The sequence below is a fragment of the Bombus vancouverensis genome, chromosome 1, assembly GCF_051014615.1.
Source record: "Bombus vancouverensis nearcticus chromosome 1, iyBomVanc1_principal, whole genome shotgun sequence".
Lineage (NCBI taxonomy): Eukaryota > Metazoa > Arthropoda > Insecta > Hymenoptera > Apidae > Bombus > Bombus vancouverensis.
In genome coordinates, this window is record NC_134911.1 from 14,481,041 (window position 1) to 14,506,582 (window position 25,542).

Sequence of the window (25,542 nt, forward strand, 5' to 3'; positions counted from 1 at the left end):
GTCATATAGTTAAAAATAAGTTGCGATTATATTAAGTTATCAGCTGTCAACAATGATCACCTACTAACAATTTATGAATGAAAATGTTAAAATTCCTTAAGAAATAAAATTCTACTTAACAAAAACGGATATTTACTTTAAACTTGATAATATTAAATAACATAAATAAAGGATAACAAATTTTAAGAAAAATACAGAAACTTCCTTCACGGATAGAACGAAAGTGAGAAACGCAACCTTTGTTCAACACTTACATTTGCGTAAACTATTTAGTGGTAATCAGATGGCACGAAATTACAAAATTCCGATACAGAAGGATGTATTCTCCAAATACTTAATTCCTTTCATAGCATAAGTTGTATATATATATCTTTCCGTTTAATATTAACGGCATATTTATTATTAAAAACAAGTAATTATATAACGCAATTGCTAAATTTCTTCATAACAAAATAAAGACTATATTTGTATTTAAAGAACAGAAAAGATCGGGGAGTCGATATAGTGCTGAAACGAACGCATGTTTTATAATCGAATTTTAATGTAAATAATAGCCAAATACATAATCGTTTTCTTTAAATTACTATATTCCAAATACTTTACGTATGAATATTACTTTTTATTGACAAATCTCTGTATATTACGATTTATTTTATCCCTAATTATTTATAAACTTTTTACATTAGACTTGAATAATAATATTATACAATATTTCGTTTCAAATTCAAATTTGCTTTCTCACCTATTCGATCTACATCCTATCCATGAGCTGGTGTGATTAAAATAAAATCGGATGAACTTGATATTCGTCCTGTTAGAAGTTTCGTTTTCGATATTACGTCGTTACAACAAATTATCGTATATTTTGCAAGCTATAATAAAATATATTAGACTAGTATACAATTGGTCGATACTTTCTTTCCACATTAAAATTTTCATTCATTGATACGAGGAAAATTTCCCACGCGTGCTCTTTAAAAGTCATAAAAAACGTGACAATTAATTCCTACTTTTAAACATAACAAGCTCCAACAATGATTACTTCAAAAAAAAAACGCGAAGTATTTAGAATCATAGGTCAAAGCATTGACATAATTCAGGGTGTACAAAGTGGAATGACGTTCTTTGATCTATATATATATATATATATATATCTATATATATATATCTATATCTATATCTATATATCTATATATATATATATATATATATATAAAATATATATATATATACACATTCTTTAATTTATTTCAACAAAAACAGCAGCGATAATATGAATAATTAATAACGTATCCCTCAGTCGATTAACGTGAATGCACAAAATTCTAAAATCATAGAATAATAAACGGGTAGCGGCTTTCCTCTGCTTCATCTTCCTATCACGCATTCTGCACGTTCATTCTACCTTTTTAAGTGCCACGAAGGGAACGTTTTATCTTTAACTAAACGATACTCAGCCACCTGACGCAGTGTTTGTTTCCAAATCCAGTAATTGGAATATTTATAGAAATATCACCTGTTACTTTTTTGTAACTCGATAAATAGAATTGATTGACTATTCATTTAAAAGACTCTGAAGCTTTCAATTGCTAGACTTGAAGGAAACGATTCTCTCGGGTGATCGAGTATGAAAATATTGAAAGTTTTGTTGAGTATTATACCTCCAGGACCATCATGGCACTTGATTTGGCCTAGTCTTGCCACAGGAACCAACTTACGTTACAAACACTGTTAGAACGAGTATACCAAAGTATACATCACGTTGTTTTGCTACGATCGAACGCCTTTCTTTATATTACTTACACTGAATTCGACGTTAATTACATTTATAATTCATCACATACATTCTTTATTCGCCACCCCCCGTCCACGATACGTGTGACTAGTAATAAAAAAATGTTACTTTTAAAATAACTTAAATATCTTTCACTCGTAAATTATACACTTGCGTGCATGTATTTATGTATACGTATATATAAATCAGTTTCACTTTCATGCTTCCGTGCTTTCCATCATTTTCTATTTATAAACGCGTCTAAGTGGAATGATCGTTACAACTGAGAGATTAGAGTATTTGACAATAAAAGAGAAGAAAGAAAGAAAAAGAGAACATCGCTGAAGGATATATTACGAAAGCCACGCTTCTAAGAACCGACACGTTACTTTTCCAAATGATAAATTTCAATTGCGCCGATTGTTTGCAGGAAGAACAAGACTTTGAAGTGGAAGTACATGTATTGATTTTCTTGGTCGTCGATTCGTCAGAATCCAAAGAATAATTAACGATACGTACGTTACAATTTGGTGGCTTTCATGCTACAATGTCTCAATGTTCGATAATAAAACGACGTCGAAATAGTAAATATGCTTGTATGATTGCAAATGACATATCAATGTTAATTACTGAGATAAGGCCACTAGTGGGTGATACAAATACGATATAAATATTAGAGTTAAGCATAGATTCAAAACAATGGTTAGCGACTACATAGTATGTCCAGGCAAGAATTATCATTGAAAATGAAGTCTCTGTAATACGTGAATCCTGCTACACACAAGATTCAGTTATTGTCATAGTTTCATTGTAACGCGACGGGTATGATACATGAATCGCGTGTTTTAAAAAATTTCGCGTACAAAGTTTCTTTGACACACGTACATTCTTGCTGGACATATGTAGAACATTAATTACCTATTGCGTTGAAAATCTACGTATTAACAATAGACAATTCGTAAATAAGGGATTCGTAATTTTTGATACTGAATATAATATTTGTCCTTTCCTTAAAAAGTCTTCTAACAACTAGAATGTACAATACAATTCACGCAGTTTGTGTAAACACGATATAAATACAAAAATCACTAATGCCTCCAGTTACGCTTGCATTGTCAACAAACATCCGTTTAATGTCGCAGTTTCATTTTTTTTCTTCGATATCAAAACAAAGAAATTAGAGAGGCTCTTAATATTCTTTGCTCGGTCGATCGTTAGATAATATAAAAGAAAAGCATTTTTTTTTTAATGTATAAATTCGGAACAAAATATTTTCTAAACGGACTATGTTAAGTCTTCGATACGAAACGAATGGACTTAAATTCCGCGAGAAATTGTCTTGAAAAATTGTCTTCAGTTCTAATTTGTCTCTGATCGTTTACACACCATGTTCCAGGCACTATACATTGAGCGTTGCTCGAGCCAGACCAGATCTGGCTTAAATTGTGTGTTACAACGTCGACTCGTGTATTATCGTTGTGTCTGGATCACTACTGGCACTGTGAATTATCGTAGATTGCGGTATTAACGTAATGGACGACATTTTTCGAACGGGCTTCGGTGAGGCCTGAAAGCATACATATACACCAAAATTAAAAAGAGAATACTCGTATATTGTCCAGGGTCCAAAATTATACGTTGTTGGTTCTGAACTTACCCATTCTCTTCTGCATGGTGCTTCATCGTCTGAGTAATGATCAATCTGACCGATATCCGTTTCTGTCGCAACATTCCTTTTCTTGGGTTGTAAAGTAGCGTAATTGCGACATCCCCTATTGAAATTCGTTATGTTCTTTTCTTCCACGATCTTATCTTGACACAACACTTCCTGCGATTTACTTTGATTGTTATTTGAAACGTTGTTATTAGTCTTGTTGTTGAAATAAAAAGGCGGCATTTTCGAGACCCAATGATCAAGTCCGGATCCGGCTGAGCTTGTGGAAGCAGCCGAAGAATTTCCGGAATTATTAGTTAGCCCTCTTCGTTGATAAAATAACATGTACGCAGCGTTTGTTATTAAATTGGTATCGTTCACGGCCTCTACTCGGGTATCGTCGAAACAATACCACTGAGTATCGTACGGATTCCGACAGAACGCGGTATAGTGACCTCCCTGTAAATCTTGCCCATGATGATTACAAATCGCATAAAGATCGTAAACGTTTTCGTCGTATTTTGGAATATTTTGTTGGCGTGGTCTGGGTTTCTTCCAAGGCGACCAACCTAGACCACCTAAACTACTAACGTTATTATGCGTTTGTACTCCATTATGAGCAAGATGTGGAGTCATATCGAAACCGTACAAAGGAAAATCGACTAACATGGTCAATTTCGACGTAGACCTTTGTTTAGACTGTTGTCGAAATCTTTTTAGATGAATAACTAAGATATCAGGTAAAGACCAAAGTCCCAACTTCTTCACCACCTCTTGTTTCTTATTGCAATACGGACAGTGCCACGCGTCCTCTGCCCCTAATATCTCGGCTCTCGTATACAAATCGAAGCACTCTTCCAAAGTAACAGCTCCTCCTAGTTCTGAATTCGTTTTTAATTGCTTCACACTGGCGTGCTCTTCGATTTGATCATTGTCATCTTGAATAATATTACACTTAGTGGCTTCGTCCCACTCTAGAATTAATTTTACATGTTGAGGACCGGAGTCATCGGCACAAAGGGCCAACGCTTGTTCGATCTGCTCTGTGTAAAGAGGGTGCTCCACACAGGGATCTATACATGGATGCTCGTCCTGAATAGGTGTAGCAGCGGGGTCCGCAACACGAATGTTAAACAGTCCAGGACTCTGACTCGACGTAAGAACATCGTCTGCCAGAACACTATGCATCTCCTTCAACAAGAGTTTTTGTAGATCTTCGTACGACGTTTCTCTAGACACTTGCATAGTGTACGGACTGCTAAAACGCTGTCTTAGATCTCCTTTTGTGAGAACGTTGATCCACACGAGTAAGATATACGCTTGCTCCGCTGGTTCTTTCAGCTGTGGCAGTTCTATACAGTAGAGCGGGTCATTTTCCGTAATCACAGATAGAGGTTGGCAATCGGAGAAAGTTCTGTAAACAATAAATAACAAACAAAGTAATGGAAAGTTAACGCGATACCGATCTATTTAATAGGCTTGTCCGTAGAGCAATGAAGTTCTACCTGTGAAATCCTTCGTCGTGAATTTCTGTGAGTAACATGTGATTCTCATCGATACCGGTGTCACTGGCCAAGATCTCTCTCAGCTCTCTGACATTGGCCATCTGGTTTACGCTCACGCCTATCTTCACTTGCCGCGGTTGTTGCGACGTATAGAGGACGTTTACGAAAAGGTTCATCTGGCGGTGATTTTGCGGTACAGGTACTGACACGCAGAGGAAAGGGTCGAACGTGTTCGACTGCCGGTGACATCTTGGGCAAGTTAGGCTAGACCGAAACTGGGCTTGGAACACCGCGTGCACGAACGAATTGTTGCAGCGGACATGGTTCGCCAGAGTTTCCGCCGCCACTATGTCATCCGGTCTGCCGAACGAATTCTGTAAATTACATAAAAAGATTTCTATTAGTAAATGAGTACATTTGAGGCTATCCATCATATTTGATTTGTTCTTTTTTTATCGATTTACAGATAACACGCTAAATGGAAGCAGAAATGGAACGAACCTTCCGAGAGAAGATGAAGAAACTTTCTAATTTGCAAAATATTATTTTACGTTATTTTATCATATGTTCGAAGATTTGAAGTACGTACGTCCCGGTACAGCTTCAGGTTTTTTTCAATGAATTACACGATAGAATTTGAGATTTTATTCATCATTGTTATTTTTAGAAAGTTAAATTAATAATAATATGCCAATTTGATTTGTCGCGTTATATTATGAAATTCGGTTTACGATCATTTGAGATACACTAGCGGCCTTATCGTCGTGATATCGAAAAGCATTCAAGTAAATATAGCAATGATGACAATGTAATTAATCCTTATCATGAATATTGTAAGAATATTGATAGTGTTTTATGAGACTGCAAATAGCTGTGTACACTTTTGTACACCTGCATTTAATCAAGCTTAGGAATATTTTAGTTTACGTCATCGATTGGTTAAACACGATGAGAAGCCAAACAAACAATATATCATACGAATTAATTTGCTAAAAGAAAAAAACGACGGAAAAATACTAGCAGGAGAAACTTAACGTAAAATCGTAAAACTTTATCGGACAATGCGCAATTTAGCGTTCTCGCATGCTGCAATATACGAATAAAGGAAACGAGAGTTAAAAATACGTGTTGCGAACCGAGCGATTCGTAATCAAACGAAGATTTATCGAACAGACAATAATCTTAGTAATGAGTAATCTCATTTAACGTATTTAACATATTCATCGTCTTTAAGGATAAGCAATAGCGTCGACTTGTCGATACGTTGAGAAGAAAATTAAGGCGACAGAAAGAAAGTAAGATATAAATAACCTTAAATTGCTTCGGTAACTTGAAAGTAAGTTTGCCGCTTCGTCTTCCAAGTATTTCCGTGTTTTATACGACAAGAGTGCGTACCATCGCTGTCATGTTTGATACTGTACATTGTACACGAACGTTTATTTATACGTAACACGGAATCCTGTGGATTTATTTTTTAACTGTCTTAAGATGGATCGAGACATCGTACAAACAGTTCATCACCCAAGATACATAAAGACGGATCATTCATAACACGTTCGTTCTAATAATAGCTGTCTACCGGTAGTTCGTTGTTGTCTATACCGTCTGTTGCACTTTTCAGTTTCGCAACAGGCCCGATAGAAGACGCGACGTAAGTGGGATATCCTAATGGACACCGGACGATTGCCGTTCACTCGCTAAAATTCACAAGTTCATGTTCGATCTGTTTGTTTAGTAATCGTAACAATGTCCCAACAAACGACAGTGATCATTTACAGAATGTATTTATTTTTCACGGGCGCAGGTATACATAACTTTTGGTCGTGAATATATTACACAGACGCGTATACCTTGGCGTATATATTGGTATTTTGTATGTATATTTTTACCTTACATCAGTCGGAAATTTTAAAATGATAATTCGATTAGCGTCATCGGTAGTATATCGAAACACGTTGTTAAGCCTCGCATGCTTTTTCTATGTCCCCTTTCAGATCAGCGGATTCTCGAAACAGCATGCTCGGTCGGCATAGAAGGCTTCCCTTAATAGGATCGCGAAACGTGCATTTTCATGACCTTCCAATTGTAGCCTTTGCAAAGGAAATATATATGTTTTATATAATCGAAGGTTTTGAATAAAATAATCTTCGATTGAAACCAAATACCGTCAGGAATTATCCGAGTCCATGTTGTCTATTCTAACCTTTAATGAAATAACGAGAAAGGGGATAGTTAAGAATGAAAAAGCTATTTTTAAGAGGCTCCAGAGTAAAAGCATCAAGTGGAATTATGTTGTGTACCCGGTGAATAAGAAAAAGACTTTTTTCTGCGAGGAAAAAGCGACCTTTTCTTTCTAGATAAAGTTAAATCATCTGCTGCAAATGACGATTCCTCGTATGCGTCGAAAAACCACGAAACGCGATAATTGTAGAGAGCTGTGGACAGGATGTATCGTCGATCCGGTCGCCGGAAATAATTTTCGATGCTTACAGGTTGTATCGACACACGTTACAATTTGCAACTTCACAATTGGTCAATGTCACGTTCGTACATGTGTAGTTACGTAAAGATTGAACAGGTTTGGTCAACCGGTCGGTAACCTTTACGGAATTCATTAATATCGACGAAGTCAACTTTTGTTTTTTCGCCGTGCTCAGCTTCCGGTTACGATTTTACATTCTTTTCACTTCTCTTGTATTTGAACGAAACTAGCTCTTCGCTATAACTTGACCGTATACTTACAACTTTACTCTGCATTCACTTTTTACTTTTCATTTCCTCGTACATTGGATATGAAACGTTCAGGAGAAACACATATACGTTTGGTTTTAACGAAAGTCACGCTCGAACTACAAACATCCTCTCTTTACCGACCTTTTTAAAGACAAACAAAGTGATTCATAAAACGATTCGTTGGAAATTGCCGGTGCTAGGACAAGACGCGACAAATATCGATGCATCGGTGTTTCATTTCTTACAGAATCGCAAAACAAAAAACAGGAAGCGTGGCTTATCTAAACATTCTTTACGTAACAATAGCAATTAACGTCCCTCGACCCGTAACTTATAATTAACTTCTTTCAGCTCGACAGCCATGGAATGCGTTGAAATATGTTGCAGTACAGTGGCTGGAATCCGAAAGTACTCGAGTTTCTCCATCGGTATTTTTTAGTCTACACAACATCATCGCCATCGGGAAAAGGTAAAGCACATTACAACATCATTGATCTTACCATATAGTTGATGTATTTGAAGTACAACGTATTCATGCTTTGATCGACAAAAACGTTTTCTTTTTATCGTTAGTACACACTCGATGAATTCCTATTTTTTTTTACTCTGTTTTTTTCTTTTATTCTTTTGTTTTTTATTGCGAATCCGGCATCGCTGACTAGATCCGATAATAGTTATAAACTACATCAGGGCCATCAGTGTTCTGATTAGTAGCAATTAGACGAGCGGAGAGATAGTAATTAATTCGATGTTATGACTCAAAGTATATGTAATACTACGCCAAGGCCGTCATAGAAACGGCACATAATGATTATAAGCAAGAAATCAGAGCTCTGGATGCATGTTTATATTTCTGTAAAATCTTAACGTGTCTAATTATTTCCTAGCGATTAATTTTTAAGAGTTGGCAACTTGTATCTTTACACAGAAGCATCTGTTCGTCGAGATGAAAGAGCGAAGAACGTAAGATCTTTTTAATCTTTCGACTTGCGCGTGTTATTACACGTCAATTGACTGATAAAATGGGAAAAAACCCATTTGAAAATTTAATTTCTAATCGAAACCGCTTCGAGCAAATTTTGTCTAGTACAGCATTTGATTAAAATGTTTTAATTAATGGAGAGCATTTAAATATAATACATATGTATACAGTTTTTATGATAAATTACGTTTCCAACTGGTAGGCGATCGCGCGACAGTTTCTAAACCTTGAAATTTGGACTTCTCGATAACTTGTTAATTTCAGCGTATCTATATCTTCGCGACTAATGTTAAGCTTGCAAATTGTTTCGTCGCTTTGGCGATATCATCGCTATTAAATGTATCGTTGGCACGCGGTAAAAAACAGCACGAAGATATTATGCTTGGTACGAAAAATCCAATTACTTTATTACATTACATTACATATATTTTTATATGTCAAGGATTCATAGCCTAATTAAATTTAATTATATACGCATATAGCTTTGAACGCGATTAAATCGTATTAAATTATGATGGATGATGATACGGCCGAAATTGAAGAAAAGAAAGAATATGAATCGATCAATGAAAGCTACATAATGTGGCCTTAGAACGATGACTGATTCGTGGCCCCATTCAAGGTCAATTCTTACTTATAACGATACTGTATCACACGCTTTCGTCTGTCTATAATATAAACGAACAAATAGCTAAATCACATTCTAAACTACTTAGTAAAACGATATAATACCTAAGATATAAAATAAACATGATACAAATTATTATGAGTGGAATGGCCGAAAATAATGTCATTTTGTAGACATTCGAAGAATTCCGTCGTCAGGAAAGCAATTTATCGGATAAATTACTATTAAAGTCCGGTAAAATATCAAGAATGACGCCGGCGAAGCACGCTGAACCAACTATATGTCGGAGAGGAGTCAGGAACAGGGTTGTAGGCGTTTGATAGACCTCCCTTGGAGTTGGCCATCGTTGTATGATAACGAAGATACGGCCTGATGCTACGAGTATGGACACTACCGATTCGACAATCAACGGCGGTGGTTGGGCACTTGCGATGTTAGTGACGTTGGTCTTAGGTTCGATGACGAATCTACGGTCAACGGGATGAACGATATACTTGCTCTAACTCAAACTCACTGATCGTCAGGCGCTGCTCCCTTCGTCGGTGGGATCTCAAGAAAGAAAGAATTTTCGTCCCAATGATGCCACAGAGAAAAACTATGATGGGGTGTGTCTAAGGACACGAGATCATCGGATCCGTCGGGTATAGTCCTCGTTCCGAAAGTAAAGGAAATTGACGTCGCTGTCAATTGGTCAGTTTGGGACAAAGACTGTCTATCAGTTTGGAAAATCTTAACTGCCGGAAAAACCCAGGTATAGCGGGTCCTCGGGCTAACTGGACTTGTGCTGTGTACGTGTCTCAACATCAGGTATTCATTGTCCGAAGGAACCGTTGGAATGTTTTACTGTCAAGTACCTCTATTGGTATTTCTTTTAATGAGGGTCATACTATAATTCCACACCTTTGTTAGGCGAAGCGTCCGTCCCGTTGACCGCGGCTACGTTCGGCGACTGATGGTCGCCTTGAGTCCAAGTTTATTATCACAAATCGCAAACAAGTACAATTGGGCAGGATGACGGCAAATTGTTTAATTACGACTGTAAACTTTAATTACAATTTTACGGATCTTCCCGAAGTTCCAGAGAGAAGGCTCCGGTGTCCTTTCATCTCCGACATATATTTACTTTTGTAATTTTAAAAAGATCACAGAGTTTTTGATATATCAGCCTAGTAAAATGTCCATTTACGAAAATCAGTAGAAGATTTCATTTTTAATTTAAATTTAGAAATACCACGTTATTTACGGGGAAACAATGCTTTAGTGTCAATAAGATGCTTGGAGCGAGGATGCACGTTGCTGATCGTTTGTACGACAGAAAATATTTGACCTTACGTGGTCGGGTCTTGATAAGTTAATTAAATAAGTTTATTATTTTTTCTCTTTTTTTCTACGCAAGCCTTATCAAACATTCCATTCAACGTTAACTTTGAAAAAAAAAAGAAAAAAATACTTGTTCATATCTACGTTCTCTGTAATCAATTTTAGCGACGCGTATCGTCCGGAAGAATCGAATCTCTGTTGATTTTTACACAAAGGAACGCTATTAATAAATATTATTAAGTAACAGTAAATATTAAAAATAAATTGTGCTTTTACTTGGCCGCAATGTTAAATTATATATCTTTAAAAAAAAAAAACTTATATCTATCGATCTAACAAATCTTGTTGCACGTGATATAGAAATCAAGAATTAGCAAAAATTGGACTGGTTTTGTATTTCAGACATGTAACCACAACACGAGTAAATGGGAAATAAATTATATTTAGATTTCACTTCGAGGTGTATAAATTTTCCTTGAATTTTCATCGCGATTTGCTAGAGCGGCACGACCTTTGACGACATAAAAATACGCATCGCGTTGCACGCGTCCTCAAGGTCTCATTAAAGGTAGTTTTTCATGAGATGTTGCGTCACGGTGTTTCGAATTCAAACGTCTGCCACCTTCGACAATTTTCTACCGATGTCTGTTTTTAAATCAATTCACGTTCGTTGGCATTCATTTACAAAAGAAAACTTGGCGAAGGACATCTGTAAATTTTATTCGACCATGCCACGAACGAACGCATAATCGAAAGTTCGAGGAACAAGAGAGGCGATAAGCCATTGGCAACGAGAATCGTAAAATGATCGACCAAAGACACGTGGAGTTTGCTCGTAAACGCGCCAAGCGACGCGATTTTAGTGAACGCTTAGGAATTGGTTCGTGCGACGTCGCGTGAAAATAATCGGAAACCATAGATAACGATGTTTGCAGATAATCTGTGGAATTCGTGCATAATAAGACACATGAGCAAACTGTTTGACCGATAAAACGGTCGATTATAATCTAGGGATCTACACTAACGAGTAAACTTTACTTATTCAAATTTAAAATTTAAATGTTTACTTAGTCACAGACAGGTACGTATGCTGTAGCGTCAAGAGCGATACACGATGACGTTTATTTAGTTATATAAATAAAGTTGAAAGAATTTTATTTTGTAACGCAACAAGTTGGTATGCATAACGATCCGAAGCTTTCATTGCCGTTATGAAAGAGATTATTCACACAGTCACTTTTCTCTGTGATAATTAAACCCGAGAAGCCTCGTTTCGTGATCATTCGATTTATAATAAATAATATCAGCAGCAGCAGCATACTATCTTCATCTAGGTAAACTAGGCATCCTACTTTTAAAGCGACGAGAGCTGACGATCTTATCGCAAGGTCAATAATACGTGCACTGTCGTTTAGCACGTGCTCGAGTGGTTACATGCATTTTGAGAAGCGTCGAATCTCTCTGAAATACTTTCCCAGCTATCGATTTATTTAAAATTATTATGTTGCGCACACCGAAGCATATAAATACGCGTCTGTCGCTTCAAATTATTTTTCCCTTTTCGCTGTTATTACTCTATTAAACGTACTAATTGCATAAAATTTACAAATATATTGTTCAGTTTAGCCTTATCAAAAAGTTTAGTATATCGGTAAACAAGATCTCTGTTTCGTTCTTAAATAACGAATTAATCGCTACACGTATGGTTGAGCGTGCAATAGAAAAAACTTGTACAGAACGAATGTACTGACTTTCTATGCAAGAAGGCATTAATGCCTGCGGAGAGCATCTTCGAATTTTCAAGGCGTTTCAATGACCGGTTTCGAAGAAGTCGGTCAACGTAGCCGATGAAGGGCACTCGAGGAAAAAACTAGTTACGAAAAAGTGGCACGAGCAGCGAGTTAACAAGCCACAGGGGCGACATGTCGGACATTGTTAGTTCCTAATCCGGATTATCGACTTGCTCGTCGAAGATCGCTTCCTTATCTGATGCTCGACAAACACTTGGATAGTGTGCAAGAAATGGCTGATAAGATAACGGATCGAGTGGGCCCGTTTACTTACCTAGAGGATGAAGTACGAAAGAGAGAGTGAGAAAGAACCAGACAAGATGCGTCAAGTCGGTAACAACCTGCGGTAAATGTGTCAAACATCTCAAACAATTTTTATCGCAGGTATCTTTACTCCGCGAAAGCAAAAAAAAAAAAAAAAAGAAAAAAGAAAAAAAGAAGAAAATGAACAACATTTGATGAACGTATTATGTGTTATACAAATCGAACTTAGAAATTTATTAGCATTACAACGAGACATGATTACATTGGTAAAATTTGAAATCAATCTGAAAATATATACAGAAACTATATTTACTACAAGCAAAACAGAGCTGGCAAAAATAAACAAAATGCTCGAATAGTCAGTTTTTGATTGTATTAATAAGCCAGACCATCATTAACATTAATTGTATGTTTAAGATCGCTCTTCAAGCTGCATATTATTAAAATTATTTTCGTAAGGTTATGTTTGGAATAAATGTTCTGTAGCTTCTACATACAACTTCAGACTGGTTCCAAATCTTACTAACATTAGGTTGTCCGAAAAGTTTCTTTCGTTTTATGAGGAAATAATAGACGCATAACGTTTTTTTGTTTTATATTATTTTGTCGAATTACGTACGATCCATTTTGTTCTGTTGCATTGTTGCAAAAAACACGTTTGCGAAAGAAGGACATTTTTCGGACAACCTAATATAACCGTGGCAGTCGTGTGTTATTACAGTGTTATAAAAAAGTTTCCGTGGTAAATATTGGAATATTTTCACGAGTTACTGTAAAAAATAATGTCTCGATACAAACAAATTTCCATTTTTGTATCTCTATTTGCAATTGTGCATAATGTCATAGTAGAGTGAAACGATGGGGAGATGGCACAAAGATATGCAATTGATGAACAATAAAATTTTAACGAAAGTTGTGTGTAAAATAGAAAGTGCGAACATACATTAAAAAGAAATTCAGCTGTTTAGATAATTAGCGATTAAGTTTTACCGAGTTAGCAGTCGTGGTTATTAGTTTCACTAGCAAAGAAGTACATATACTGAGAAGCGAAACGTCAGGAATAATTTCACATTTTCTCTTTTGTTATGAATAACCATTGTTTCTCTACGCGACAAATACCTTGAACCTTTCTTTACTTTTTACTACGACATAACACAAGTCGTTCCGAAAGGTAGTTCACGCTTAACTATATATAATTACTTTTGTTCATTACTGTTTTTTGAAGTACGATAAACAGACAATTTAACAAGATTATTAGATATATGTGTCACGTAAAAAAAAAAAAACCGAAAGAACATAGAATTGAAAGTTAAATTTTAGTATTTATTAACCGAACTTGTCATCCCTAACGAGTTTTAAAAATATCAAATCTTCCAATAAAACCTATTACCGATATAAATGATAAAAAGTTCTACATTTTGTAATATGTAACCAAAATTTCGTTTTACTGTCGATACTTTTGAGATATTCGGTTAATATGTGTTACCTCATCGTACATATAATCACAAACACGTTGTTTCGTGAGCTAGCCAAGAAAGAAACGCAGCATTCACGCGTGTAACTACATACATGGAAGAAATATTCGATTATTTAAACATGATTCGGTAGCTGTCCTTTAAGTAATAAATATCGAATTAAAAAATGGCGAAAAACGAACAATTAATTGGCCAGTATGATGCGCACTTTTTTCTCATTACGTCACTTATCATTGGCGGGCATCTCGTTGCGGTGAATCAGCGAACTAAAATTTGTTCTGTCTCTGCTTTATTATCCCTATCTTGTTCTATATGTATGATACATTGGCATAAAAAGCGATTCACTAGTCAAGTTCGCGGTTTATTGAGTGCAAACTATTTTTAACTTCAAAATACCACTACCAGTTTATGTTTCAATGAATCTGTTTTGTTTCGTTAAAACGAGGTATTAGGTCTTATATCATACAGAGGATTATTCTCTTTGTTCCCTGCACAATCTATTATGGCTAAGTTTAAAAATGATGATTTCGATAAGACTTCAATAATTTTTCTATTGTCATATGCAACTAAAAAATAGATGTTATAATACGTAGATAATTAACTGATTAGCAGATATCTTTTGTACTAATTTTTTCTGATAGCTGCCTCTAACAATGCCGATTTGGAGCATCAGATAACGAACATAAGATAATTATGATTTGTCAACAATTACTATATCTGATAAATTAATAAAATTTATATAAATAATAAAAATCGTAATTCATCTTCGATAAGCAAACGTTCGTATTATTGTTTCAATATTTACTGATGGATATATTTTTATTGGTTAAATATTTAAAAGAAAGAAACACACAACACATGCATTAATAAAAAAGTCAAATGTATCATTTTCGATAATAAGTACATATATGGTAAGTACACGATTTGTTTTACCCATTCCTTCTTCTGGAATGCAAGCGTGAATTCAGCCGAATTTCGATAGAATCCGTTTAGAAAACGCGGTATGTACTTTTTGAACGTGGAACGAATTTAGGTTAAGGCCTGATTATAACCGTTTGCGATTGACTGGATTTTCTGTTTCTTCAAGTAATAAATAAAATTCACTCAAGGTTTGTGTTCGTATAAACACGTCTTTTTACAGTGCACACAAGAGCAAACCAAGAAAGAATCGAAAACTCATTGCGAATACTTTTAGCATCTGTGAATGCATAAATTCGCTTCACGGTCATAAGAGAATATCGAAAAACGAAGAAATTAACGTAGTTGGTTAATGATTATTCATATCACTGGCATTATGTAATCGTTCGCAATGAATGACTACAAACCTGTTCATTATGTGGGAGACGTGTTGTCAAAACGTGAGCATAACCTTAAAAAATGTGTTGACTCTCTCACCTTGATGATTTTATACTTTTTTTTGGTAGCTTGGTTCAGGTCCTCGTGCACTTTATCTAATAGCCATAGCAAGAATTCCTGAGCGTCGTGCTGCAAGTTCCCGCGATATTGACTTCCGTATTTGTCGACGACGCTCTTGAACGCCGTGCTCATCTCTGGGTCGTATTGGCAGCTCCAAATGGCCTTCAACAGCAGGGCTAACTGTTCAGTGATCTCTCCCTTCGTCCCGTACTTTTTCGAGTTCAATTTATTTCTTCTAGAGAGATCGATCTTGTACTGATCCAGCACGAAATATTCCGCTAGTATGTCCGTATGCGACAAGCACTGCAATACAGCGTTCATGAAACACGTGTTACCGTGATTGCGTAAACCTATGACCCCTGGCACCTTATCAGGTGGTATATGCGCCGGTCTAGGTGGAGGTACCCTTATGTCTCCGGCACTGGACCCGAGATCGTCCCTGTGAGACGTTTTGTGATTCTGTGTGCCCACATTCGACATGTGCTGGACCATCTTGTTGATGAACTTTCTCCACGAAGGTCTTCGAAACACTTTTTTCATACCTGACCTATCCGGATAACTTTGACTGCCGTGCAATCGGCCTATATTCTGCTGCATACTTTCCACTTGCTGTTGATGTTGCTGCATATTGTGTCTGTCTTTGGTGCCCGCCGCACTGCCACCGTCTTTCGAATCGCGATTTTGTTTCGCACGTCGTCTTAACATCCTGCTTGCACTATGAAATGGATTTCTCGACAATGTAAACGTACACTTTAAACGCGAGACGGAATCCTGTGTTTTTAGCTTCGGTAATTTAACCTCTTCCACGCCCAGCTTACCCACCGACACCGATTTCATCACCGCACTAGCATTCTCACCGTTCATCGCCGGCCACGGAAACACCGTTTAAGCTTTCGCTTGTCGTTCACATCACGCTTTTCGTTGATCGCTCAACCCACGCGTCTTTTACATGCCGTACGTCAAAAACTGCTCGCGGAAAAACATCATACACGTAACCCGCACTCGTATACTACGGCGGCCATTTGCCTTTATCACACAGGCTTCCACGATTTCATGATGCTTTGATCATAGACTACACGAAATGGATGATGGTAGATGTATTATGTTTGCGACTGAAGCGCTCCCTGACGAGAGTGACCAATACCATCGTTAGTCAAAGTGTTGGCATTGACTAAAGACATGATAGACGTGACATCGATAAGGTTTCGTGTATCACGCTCTGAAATACCGACCTCGAAAAAAATCATAGTGCTTTTCATGCCCTCTACAATTTATAACGTTGTGTCGCTACGATTGTAATTACCTATGGTAATTAACTATGTATGCATGTTATTCGTTTGAATGGCAAATAAAACATTAGTCAACGATCGAATAGATAAACTTCTGGTTATTGAATTCATTTATCGGAACATCTACTACTATTGCATGAATGGAAAATTGTAAGTACATAGTAAAGAAATAAGTACTTGTCGCACAGCAGGTTCAAATAAATGGAAGTCAACCGTACATTAAATACAAGTTATGGACATTGTTGTATAAAATAACGTAAGTAATTAAATTAATAATTGAACCAAAACAATACTTTAACGTAATCTTATATTAGAAGGTAAAACAGAGTTGTCTTTGTAAAAACATATTAGATTTATATATTTGACGGTTAATTGTTGAACAACTGTGTATGCTTACAATTTAGCTAAGAAAATGTACAAATTGTTCTAAAATATTATGGTGGGTCGTAAAAATCACAAATCTAGTGATAGAGTAATGAATTTCAATCTATTCCATGCTGAGATTTATTTAAGAATCTAATATGTACAACTTAATACGATGACTTACATCCTCTTCGTCGTCGATTTTCATAGAATGCTGATTTGCAAACTGCAAATATTTCCACTTTTGCTGACGCTCTTTCAGAAACGATACAGTCTCAAGTCGTCGATCCATTTGCAAAACTCATATTCTTCGTATCAATTTTCACCATGATCGTTCATCGTTCTACAGATTATATATTTTACAGCGCGATACTTTCTTCCTTCGTATTTGTTTCCATTCCACGAATTAATTGTCGGCAATTTGCTTCCATGAGTCTATAAAAAGATTGTTTTATCTGGAAATTCGCCATCTGGCGAGGTCGTGTTTTCTTTGTGATTCAGAGGTATCGTATTATCCACATTTCTTAATATTACACATTTTATCTGCTCGTAAAATCTTATGTATTTATATATGTCATTTAATTAATAGTAATTAAATTCATAATAAGAAAGATATAAAACAAAATTTCATATTGGTATCAAGATGGCGACAAAAAGACATTTCGGATAATGGGGATGAAATGAAAAAATGAAATGAAAGAAAAGGAAACGATTTGGCCGGAATTTAGCTTTTCTCTCCTCAATATCAATAAAATGTTCGCGTCTAATTTTCATAATAAACGTGTAAACGATGGATGTCTTCGATCAGTCATGGAATTGGATGTCTATGTTGAACGATGTCTATGGTTATTGGAAAAGCCAAATAATTTCGCTTGTTCAGCTAAGATTGTTATCTATAACTTGAAACAAAATAACTAGCTAGTGAACAATATATTCTTACATTTTATATTTTATCTATATGTATTCTGACAATAGTTAACATTTAAAAAATGAATAAGACATTCATCGTTTAAAAAGCAAACATTTATTCCAACGCGTGACATACGGCAACTTGGAAAAAATTTTGTTTCGCGGTATTTCTTAACTACGTTTTATGTATAAAAATACTTTTTTTTAAAGTTAGTTTCTCAAGTTAGTTAAGTAATTTAATTAATTTAATTAATTTAATTAATTTAATTAATGCGATCTTGAAGATGCCGTCGGCTGTTTTAATTAATGTTCCATTATGAAACATAGGAACTTCCGTCCTCGGTTATTCTGCAAGTAAAACATATACTGGATATCTTGAAGAAGAACCGACTGTGTCAATCATGTCAGGTAAATGAACGGAAGAAACGGAACAATCTTCTTTTCTAAGAAAAAGAGAAATTTCACATCTGCAATAATTTCGTTTTAGGGAACGGAAGAGGATAAAAAATCATCCATTGGTCAGACGTGTCGCATGTTTTCGGTACAGGTCTCACAATTTCTTGGAAGAATTCATAATTGTACATGACTGGTTCCAATACTCTCGGTTCGTTTAACACAGATTTAAAAGAAGCGTGAAACGAACGAAATACTTTAGTTCCTAACTTCGTACGTAGAATTATTATTATTATTATTATTATATTATCATTTTTATATTTTTACACTTTATGTTACAATTAATTTAGAAAGATTAATTTTATTTTGCAGCTGACATCGTACGATAAAGCAGAAATGGCGAAATGCAACGACTATTTGGCATGGTACCAAAGTGGACGCATCCAGCGGGCTTTTTTGTGACGTCAAGGATGGACTTTGTTGTTTCATATCCTCGGAAAGGGCCGGTGGAACGTTAAACTCCTTTTAAAAGTAGCTCATTTCTTAAATACGTTGAAACGTTTTTCATGGCGAATCGACTTTTTGGAAAAGCAAATTGTGTTCTTTTATCTTCTGGTTGAAAGCTATTCCATGCTTGTCCAGAATCGGAATTACCCTTGCACAAGCGACTATGCTGTAGATAGCCAGAAAAGTATGAAAAGAGAATTTATGATATTCGTGGTGCCCTTACACTAATCATTCTTTCGTGTCAGTGCCTCTTAAGTCGAGAGCCATATAAATTGAAAAATATTCGTTCTCATGAATTTAAATCTAATTTAAAAGTGAAAAGCAGATTATATAAAATAATCATTTGATTACACCTTCTGGTCTTAAATTAGAAGGAATTTCCCGTTTCTTATCGTAATAATAATTATTCAATCACACATCAATAATTTAATTTTTACTGAATAATATTTCCTAGCTTGAATAACTATTAATAATTTTTAAGAAATAAAACACATTTAATAAACGTTTTCAACCTGGTCAACATGTCGAGTAATTATGATAATGTGTGTTGTACTCAATGAACGGTAAACGAATAATTAGATTTAATGAGATGCTATGTGTGTACATATAGTCGGAATTCATTATGTAACACGGGCTAGAACGATCAACGCCTGTCATCGCATTAGATTGATATGAGAGACATGTTGGACTCACAAAATTAAGCTAGTCGTCGGAAAATAATTGCCGAAAATTAATAACTATATAACAATCGTGCGAAACATCGACACTAGAAACTAATTCAAGTGGAACAATTTTCCCTAATCACATTAATATTATCCATTAGAATGGAATTGACGTAACTATTCGGGACTGTATTAATATCTCGGTTAACGATTTAATTCCATACTGTGCTAACGTGTTTATCTACTTTCTTATATACCTTTCACATTTTGCGTGACATCGAGATGAATTTATAAGGAAATTTCAATCACGACATTGTCAAGCTTAATTTCAGTGCATTCATATATGCAAGGGAAATTATTAACGATACTTTTGTACGTGACAAAACGACGAAAAATACAATGATATGTTTACATAGGTATTACCGTTTCTTTGCAGTAAGATTCGCTTCGTTTCGTACGGCCATTTAGAAAACGGCCTGCGAAGCTTTTTACTTGACACTGGTCGATATTTGTCCAGCTTCGATGTTCCTCGAAGATTAAATCACTTTGTACAGGATGCTCGAAGGAAAGCGTTTTATGACTAGATTAACCCCTTTCGACAGCATCGACAGTATATAGTCTTTCCTAAAATTTTCTATTCCGTTTCTCTCCCAAAGCTTCGATCAAATTGATAATACTTTTTGAACAACGTCAAGATATAACTGTGTCTAATATTCCGCTACAACTCAAACGCTATCGCTAACGATATTAGTTAAGATAATATAACGCGCAACCGTGGTGTTTCAGGCGCGTTGCTTCCGGCTTTTAGTACTATTCGCCGGCAGAACTCACTAGTGGATGGATAGCCACCGATGCTCCGGAACAGCTGACGGAATTCTCGATGTAATCTTGGAAGTTACTCTCGATCACCCACATTAGATCCTTATAACCAGGAATAACTCCCGTTGGTAGTCGACACTCTCCAGCTTGTTCGACTAAAAGGAAATTGTCTTGGACGAAAGGAGTGTCGGTGTTCCACATGTAGATATTGGAATCACCTAAAAACACAATAAAAATACCATAAATAAGGTTTAGAAATGAAATCTAATTTAATTTAATTGAATTTCTTTACCCTTAATTCTGAAAAAGATGGCAGATCCATTGTCAGTGCCCAGAAGTACGATCTTGTTCTTCTTTCTGCCGATGTCTACTATGGATCCATTCGCGTTTCCTGTTCTCAGATTCACTGCTTTGACCGCGAACATTCTGCTGGAGCCTAGATACGTAAAATAGACGACCGATCCGCAGCTCTTCCTTCTAACGAGCGCCATGTATAGGACGTCGGGTTTGTCTGTGTTGGATGCCACTGCTGATGGAAGAACCACGCGATATCCGTTATCAGTCGTGACATTATAAACGATGATGGCACCGGTACCAGCGTCAGAAATGTACACATAGACTTGACCATCTTCTGCGTAGTCAATGACCATGTATTGGAGCTGCGAGGTATTGTCTACCAACGAGCTCAAGTCGATCACTTTTACAACCTGAAATCGATAATATTTCCTCTTTTTAGGATCATGGATTAACGATGATGCCATTTTCAAAGATTGTGGAAATCTTCCAACGATTCGATCCTTAATTGCTACCTTAAAGAGACGCTAACTGATGTTATAAACATCAATGTAATTTCGTTTATTAGGTAACGCATGGCTCGGTAGATGTCTCGGTAACTTTTAATTAAGTCGAGGCTTATAATCATATCAGGCACTTGTAGCTTCAGATTCCAATCTCCCTTTAATTAACCAGAATTTTACTTTCTACTATGTTTAACTGCCATTCTATTCATTCGGAACGATCCTATCGTCAACCACGATTCTACTTTCCAACAAGTGTATATTTAACCCTAAACTTCATGTCCATAATATCTCACAATAATCTGGAATTTTATCTCCAGACGACCTCAACAGACTAATTCTACTCTCGCACAATCTTTGACCTAGATCAACGATCAAACTACCACTTACCTTCCCGCTCTTGGCGTTGACTCCAACGACCTTCGGAGGACATCTACGTACAGGTTGCTCCAAAGTGTTGACGATTCCAACATCGAGAACCCACAAGATATCTTGTACATCCAGAACTATATCTACCGCACTCTGCAGTGCCTGGCAATTTCCTTCTTCCTGAATTGCCCAGCAGGGGAATGGGGCTACCTTTGGCTCGCAACTTTGCGATTTCATGGAAAGAACACCCAAAGTAAATGGTACTCCTGGTTTATAGCGTGGCAGAGCTAGGATCGCTTGGTCTTCGTATATTTGTGCTCTGGTAGCGATCACGTTTCTTGTGATGTAACGACCGCTTGTCTCGTAAATGTTCTTCGTACTTTGACATGGCCAATTTAAGCTAAGTCCTGAGAGGATCAAAGGTTTTGGCACCACTGGTTTACCGTTACTCGGCGGTACAATATTTGTTACGGTCGTTAGACAAAGGACGATGTAGATCAATCTTTTCATCCTATCGTTTCTCGTAGAAAATGATTTACGGGACTGTAAAAGGGAAGTGAAAAAAGAGAAAAGAATACGGGGAGTAAATATTAAAATTGTTCGAAACTCTGAGCAATTGTGTTCGGTAGAAACTTTATCCTGACTTTTCGTCATCGTTGTAGCTTCTTTTTATAAGAGACCGACCAAAACACTTGCACACGAAAATCTCAAATATTTAGAATCAGACTGCGGATGTTTCTGTATTTATGAAAATTTTCAAAGGTGTAAAAATGTACGAACGTAGAACGCGTAGGATGTACATAATACACAAAAAGTATAAAAAGTTATTTAAATTGCAATGTATTTATTACAATATTTAATGAACGAAATATTTCCGATTAGGTTCCATTTGCTTAGTCGCGTTCAAGCAAAAATATAGATCTGCATAAATATTCGTAGCCTAATTATGACGCCGTAGAAACATGAAATGCTTAAATTCTTGAAATCGAAAATCAATTAATTGGATGAGATAAAGACTTACGCGATTTTACGATGTGAACAACACAAACTCTCGAATACGCGAATCTTATATCTGACATGCAGCTTATATACAAACTGTCCGTAGAACCCTATGCAGCAATTAATCATGTGCACTTTGTATATTTATAAAGTAGCGTGTTCTTCCGGTTGTCGCAATACTTCCGCCCGGAGCGAGACGGCACGAACTCTTGAGAGCAACAAGGAAGCGTATTCTCGAAGTTATTTACCAAACAGCGAGTAATGAACGAGGAAGCTTCGCTTGTAAGATGAACTTCCTTCCTTCGTATAAGAATTTTATAAATAAATTAATCATACTCCTGCATACACCAGTTTACACAAAATTACGTGACAAATATGTAATTCTGAAGTTGTTCAAGCTGTATTAAATAACACTGACACGATCATAGTGTTAGTTAATGGATATACCGATGACTAATTTGGTCAATCATCGTGACAATTAATTGTAAAACGATTATTAAACATCCGATCATTTACGAATCTTCCGGGTTCGATATATAGGATAACAATGTTAAGGGATGTCAAAATGCAAAATATTTCTTCCTGTATTTCGCAACATGGCGAACACATTACCTCGTATATAACTGGCGTAATTTTAAAGACTCTTCAGTTTAGTCTCCATAAAGAATACTATGCACATCGCAAGACAATTTATTTCTGTGTTTACGACGACCGCCATTGTGGTCATTCTTGCGATAACGAACGGTGGAAACGCGACTTTACCCGAAACCATAAAATGGACCGGTGGAAACTTCGAGTGGCCTTGTCCCACCACCAAGAACATGTTCAAAAGTAGTGGAAAATACATTTCGAAAAACGTAATCGCGACCAGGGTCGCGTTGTATACCAACAACGCCATTGTGGCCCTTCCCAGGTACAAGTCAAAGAATTGTAATTTCGATGCTTCAGACTCAGGAAACTGCTCGATGAATCGGCTAGAGTCTTTGGTAAGACTATTGGTATTACGTCTAATTCATTTCGAACAAACCGGTTTGCGATGTAGGTACAAGGCTGGTATTCCCGTGACATTGGCGAAGATCTCTCAGGATGTCCAAAGCTGCGAAGCAACCCTGGTCCCCTATCCTTGTTGGTCTCTTCAGGAGGAAGGAACTTGCACGGCACTACAGAACGTGGTAGACATTTATCTGGATCCTCAGAACATTCTCTGGGTTCTCGATACTGGAGTGGTGAACACTTTGGACGAACCTATGCGAAGGTGTCCGCCAAAAATCCTCGCTGTCAACGTCGTCACAGGCAAGGTAAGCGTCGTTTGCTAATCTATAATGTCTCTGTGTAATCCTATTAATACTTTCGCCTAGCGTAAACAAAGTGGCTACTTTTACGCTTGTCAGTCCAATAGGAGCGAATGGATTATAATTATTATTATCTGTCTAGTTAAGTGTCGATTGCATTACGTTATCACGGAGAACAGATTTGCATTCTTTAAAATAGAAGTTTCAAGTTTATTATCGTATGGCATAAATTATCGACTAGCTCGAGCAACGCTACGTCAAATCTCATATCGTAGTATTTATTAACGAGGTTGACTACTATCCTTCTAACTGTTTCACACTTTTTTAACCACTTTCCACTCCATTCCCTGATATTTGACAATATTCAGCTATCTTTCAAATCGTCTCCAAAAACTGGGAAATGTCGTTAAATCCTATAGTTACCTCGTTATTTCTTCCATCGTTTCTCTGGCAGTTAGTGAAGACCGTAGACCTGACTGGATTGACGAGTTCGGCGTCCCGATTGCAATACCTGGTGTCCGATTACAGTCAGGACGGCAGAGTGTTCGTCTATGCGTCAGACGCTGCGTCAAGAGCCATCCTCGTCTACGATGTCACTCTAGGTCGAGGCTACCGCGTCGTTTTGCCCCAAGCCGTCGCCATGGGCACAACCCGAAGAGACGTTTTGTATCTTGCGCTTCTCCGACGTTCAGACGGGAGCACATGTTTGATCTTCACTTATTTAAGCAGTAGCCGTTTGTTCTCCATCAGAACGGAACATCTACGCAGTGGTTCTGCGAATGGCAAGATCCACGATCTTGGTATGAAACCGAAGAAGATGATCTTCTTGGGTACGGACAATGGCAGCGCCCTTTTCTTCCGGTACGAAGGCGAACCGGATGTTTACCGATGGGACGCGGTCAATCCATTTGTTTCACGATGTTTCGACAAGGTGTACACCAGTGCCGAATGTTCCCTTGTTACTCATGTGGTTGCGGATTACGCGAGAGGGAGGATGCGAGTGCTTGAATCGAACTTTCCTGATTATATGCAAGGCTCGGTTGGATGCGGTGCCACACAGGCGTTGAATGTTATGTGACGTTGAGAATCGTAGGGTAGGTTTAGCATTAAATAAATTAAATTCTAATGAAATATATTATTTTTCTATTTATCGTATCTTTTATTCTTAGCCTTGCCTCGTCTTGAAATATTTAACGTTCAATAGTTCTGCAGAGATCGACTGAAATGTTCGTAGATTTTCGATGATCCTACATTTTTATGAAAAGGAAAGAGAAACAAAGGAATTAAAAATATTTATGCATACGGTTCGACTGTCGATTCAAATCGATACCGTAAAACTACACCAGCAGTCATTTCTACGGCCGTTTGCGTCAAACAGGGCTATAAATCAAGATGCAAATCATTTCGTGAGGCTGACTATGTATCCCGTAGCTGTAATGCAACGGTACCAAGGAACTTCGTCGGAAAAAACGGAACCTTTCTCTCTTACAATCACTCCTTCGTTGCTGCGACCATGATTAGTCGGCGTTAGTCGGCAACAAGAAACGTTTCCTCTAAATCGAACGGGCAATAATTCACTGGAACGTTGAAAAGATAAAATAG

At 36.7% G+C, this 25,542-nt stretch overlaps 3 protein-coding genes and 1 long non-coding RNA gene across 5 annotated transcripts; 2 read left to right on the forward strand and 2 right to left on the reverse strand.

The window, feature by feature from the left end:
• Window positions 1-115: 115 nt before the first annotated feature.
• Window positions 116-16,560, reverse strand: LOC117153748 (ubiquitin carboxyl-terminal hydrolase 31). Its single transcript, XM_076620297.1, has 4 exons — window positions 15,521-16,560; window positions 4,934-5,307; window positions 3,432-4,842; window positions 116-3,341 (listed from the first exon to the last, which is right to left on the reverse strand). The coding sequence occupies exons 1-4, from the start codon at window positions 16,403-16,405 to the stop codon at window positions 3,225-3,227; spliced, it is 2,787 nt and encodes a 928-aa protein (XP_076476412.1). The 5' UTR covers window positions 16,406-16,560; the 3' UTR covers window positions 116-3,224.
• An 82-nt stretch (window positions 16,561-16,642) lies between these two features.
• LOC117153370 (uncharacterized) lies at window positions 16,643-20,588 on the forward strand. 2 transcript variants are annotated; one of them, XR_013058864.1, is made up of 4 exons: window positions 16,643-18,510; window positions 18,590-18,768; window positions 18,868-19,026; window positions 20,451-20,588. It is a non-coding gene; the product is annotated as an uncharacterized LOC117153370 (long non-coding RNA). The 2 variants fall into 2 exon arrangements; XR_004463588.2 differs by lacking the exon at window positions 20,451-20,588 and having other exon boundaries at window positions 18,868-19,446.
• Window positions 20,475-22,341, reverse strand: yellow-g (L-dopachrome tautomerase yellow-g). Its single transcript, XM_033327359.2, has 3 exons — window positions 21,671-22,341; window positions 20,776-21,190; window positions 20,475-20,701 (listed from the first exon to the last, which is right to left on the reverse strand). The coding sequence occupies exons 1-3, from the start codon at window positions 22,301-22,303 to the stop codon at window positions 20,475-20,477; spliced, it is 1,275 nt and encodes a 424-aa protein (XP_033183250.2). The 5' UTR covers window positions 22,304-22,341.
• A 100-nt stretch (window positions 22,342-22,441) lies between these two features.
• On the forward strand, window positions 22,442-25,032 carry yellow-g2 (L-dopachrome tautomerase yellow-g2). The gene is made up of 2 exons (XM_076620340.1): window positions 22,442-23,946; window positions 24,395-25,032. Exons 1-2 carry the CDS (start codon window positions 23,320-23,322, stop codon window positions 25,016-25,018), a joined length of 1,251 nt encoding a protein of 416 aa, XP_076476455.1. The 5' UTR covers window positions 22,442-23,319; the 3' UTR covers window positions 25,019-25,032.
• The last annotated feature ends 510 nt before the right edge of the window (window positions 25,033-25,542 follow it).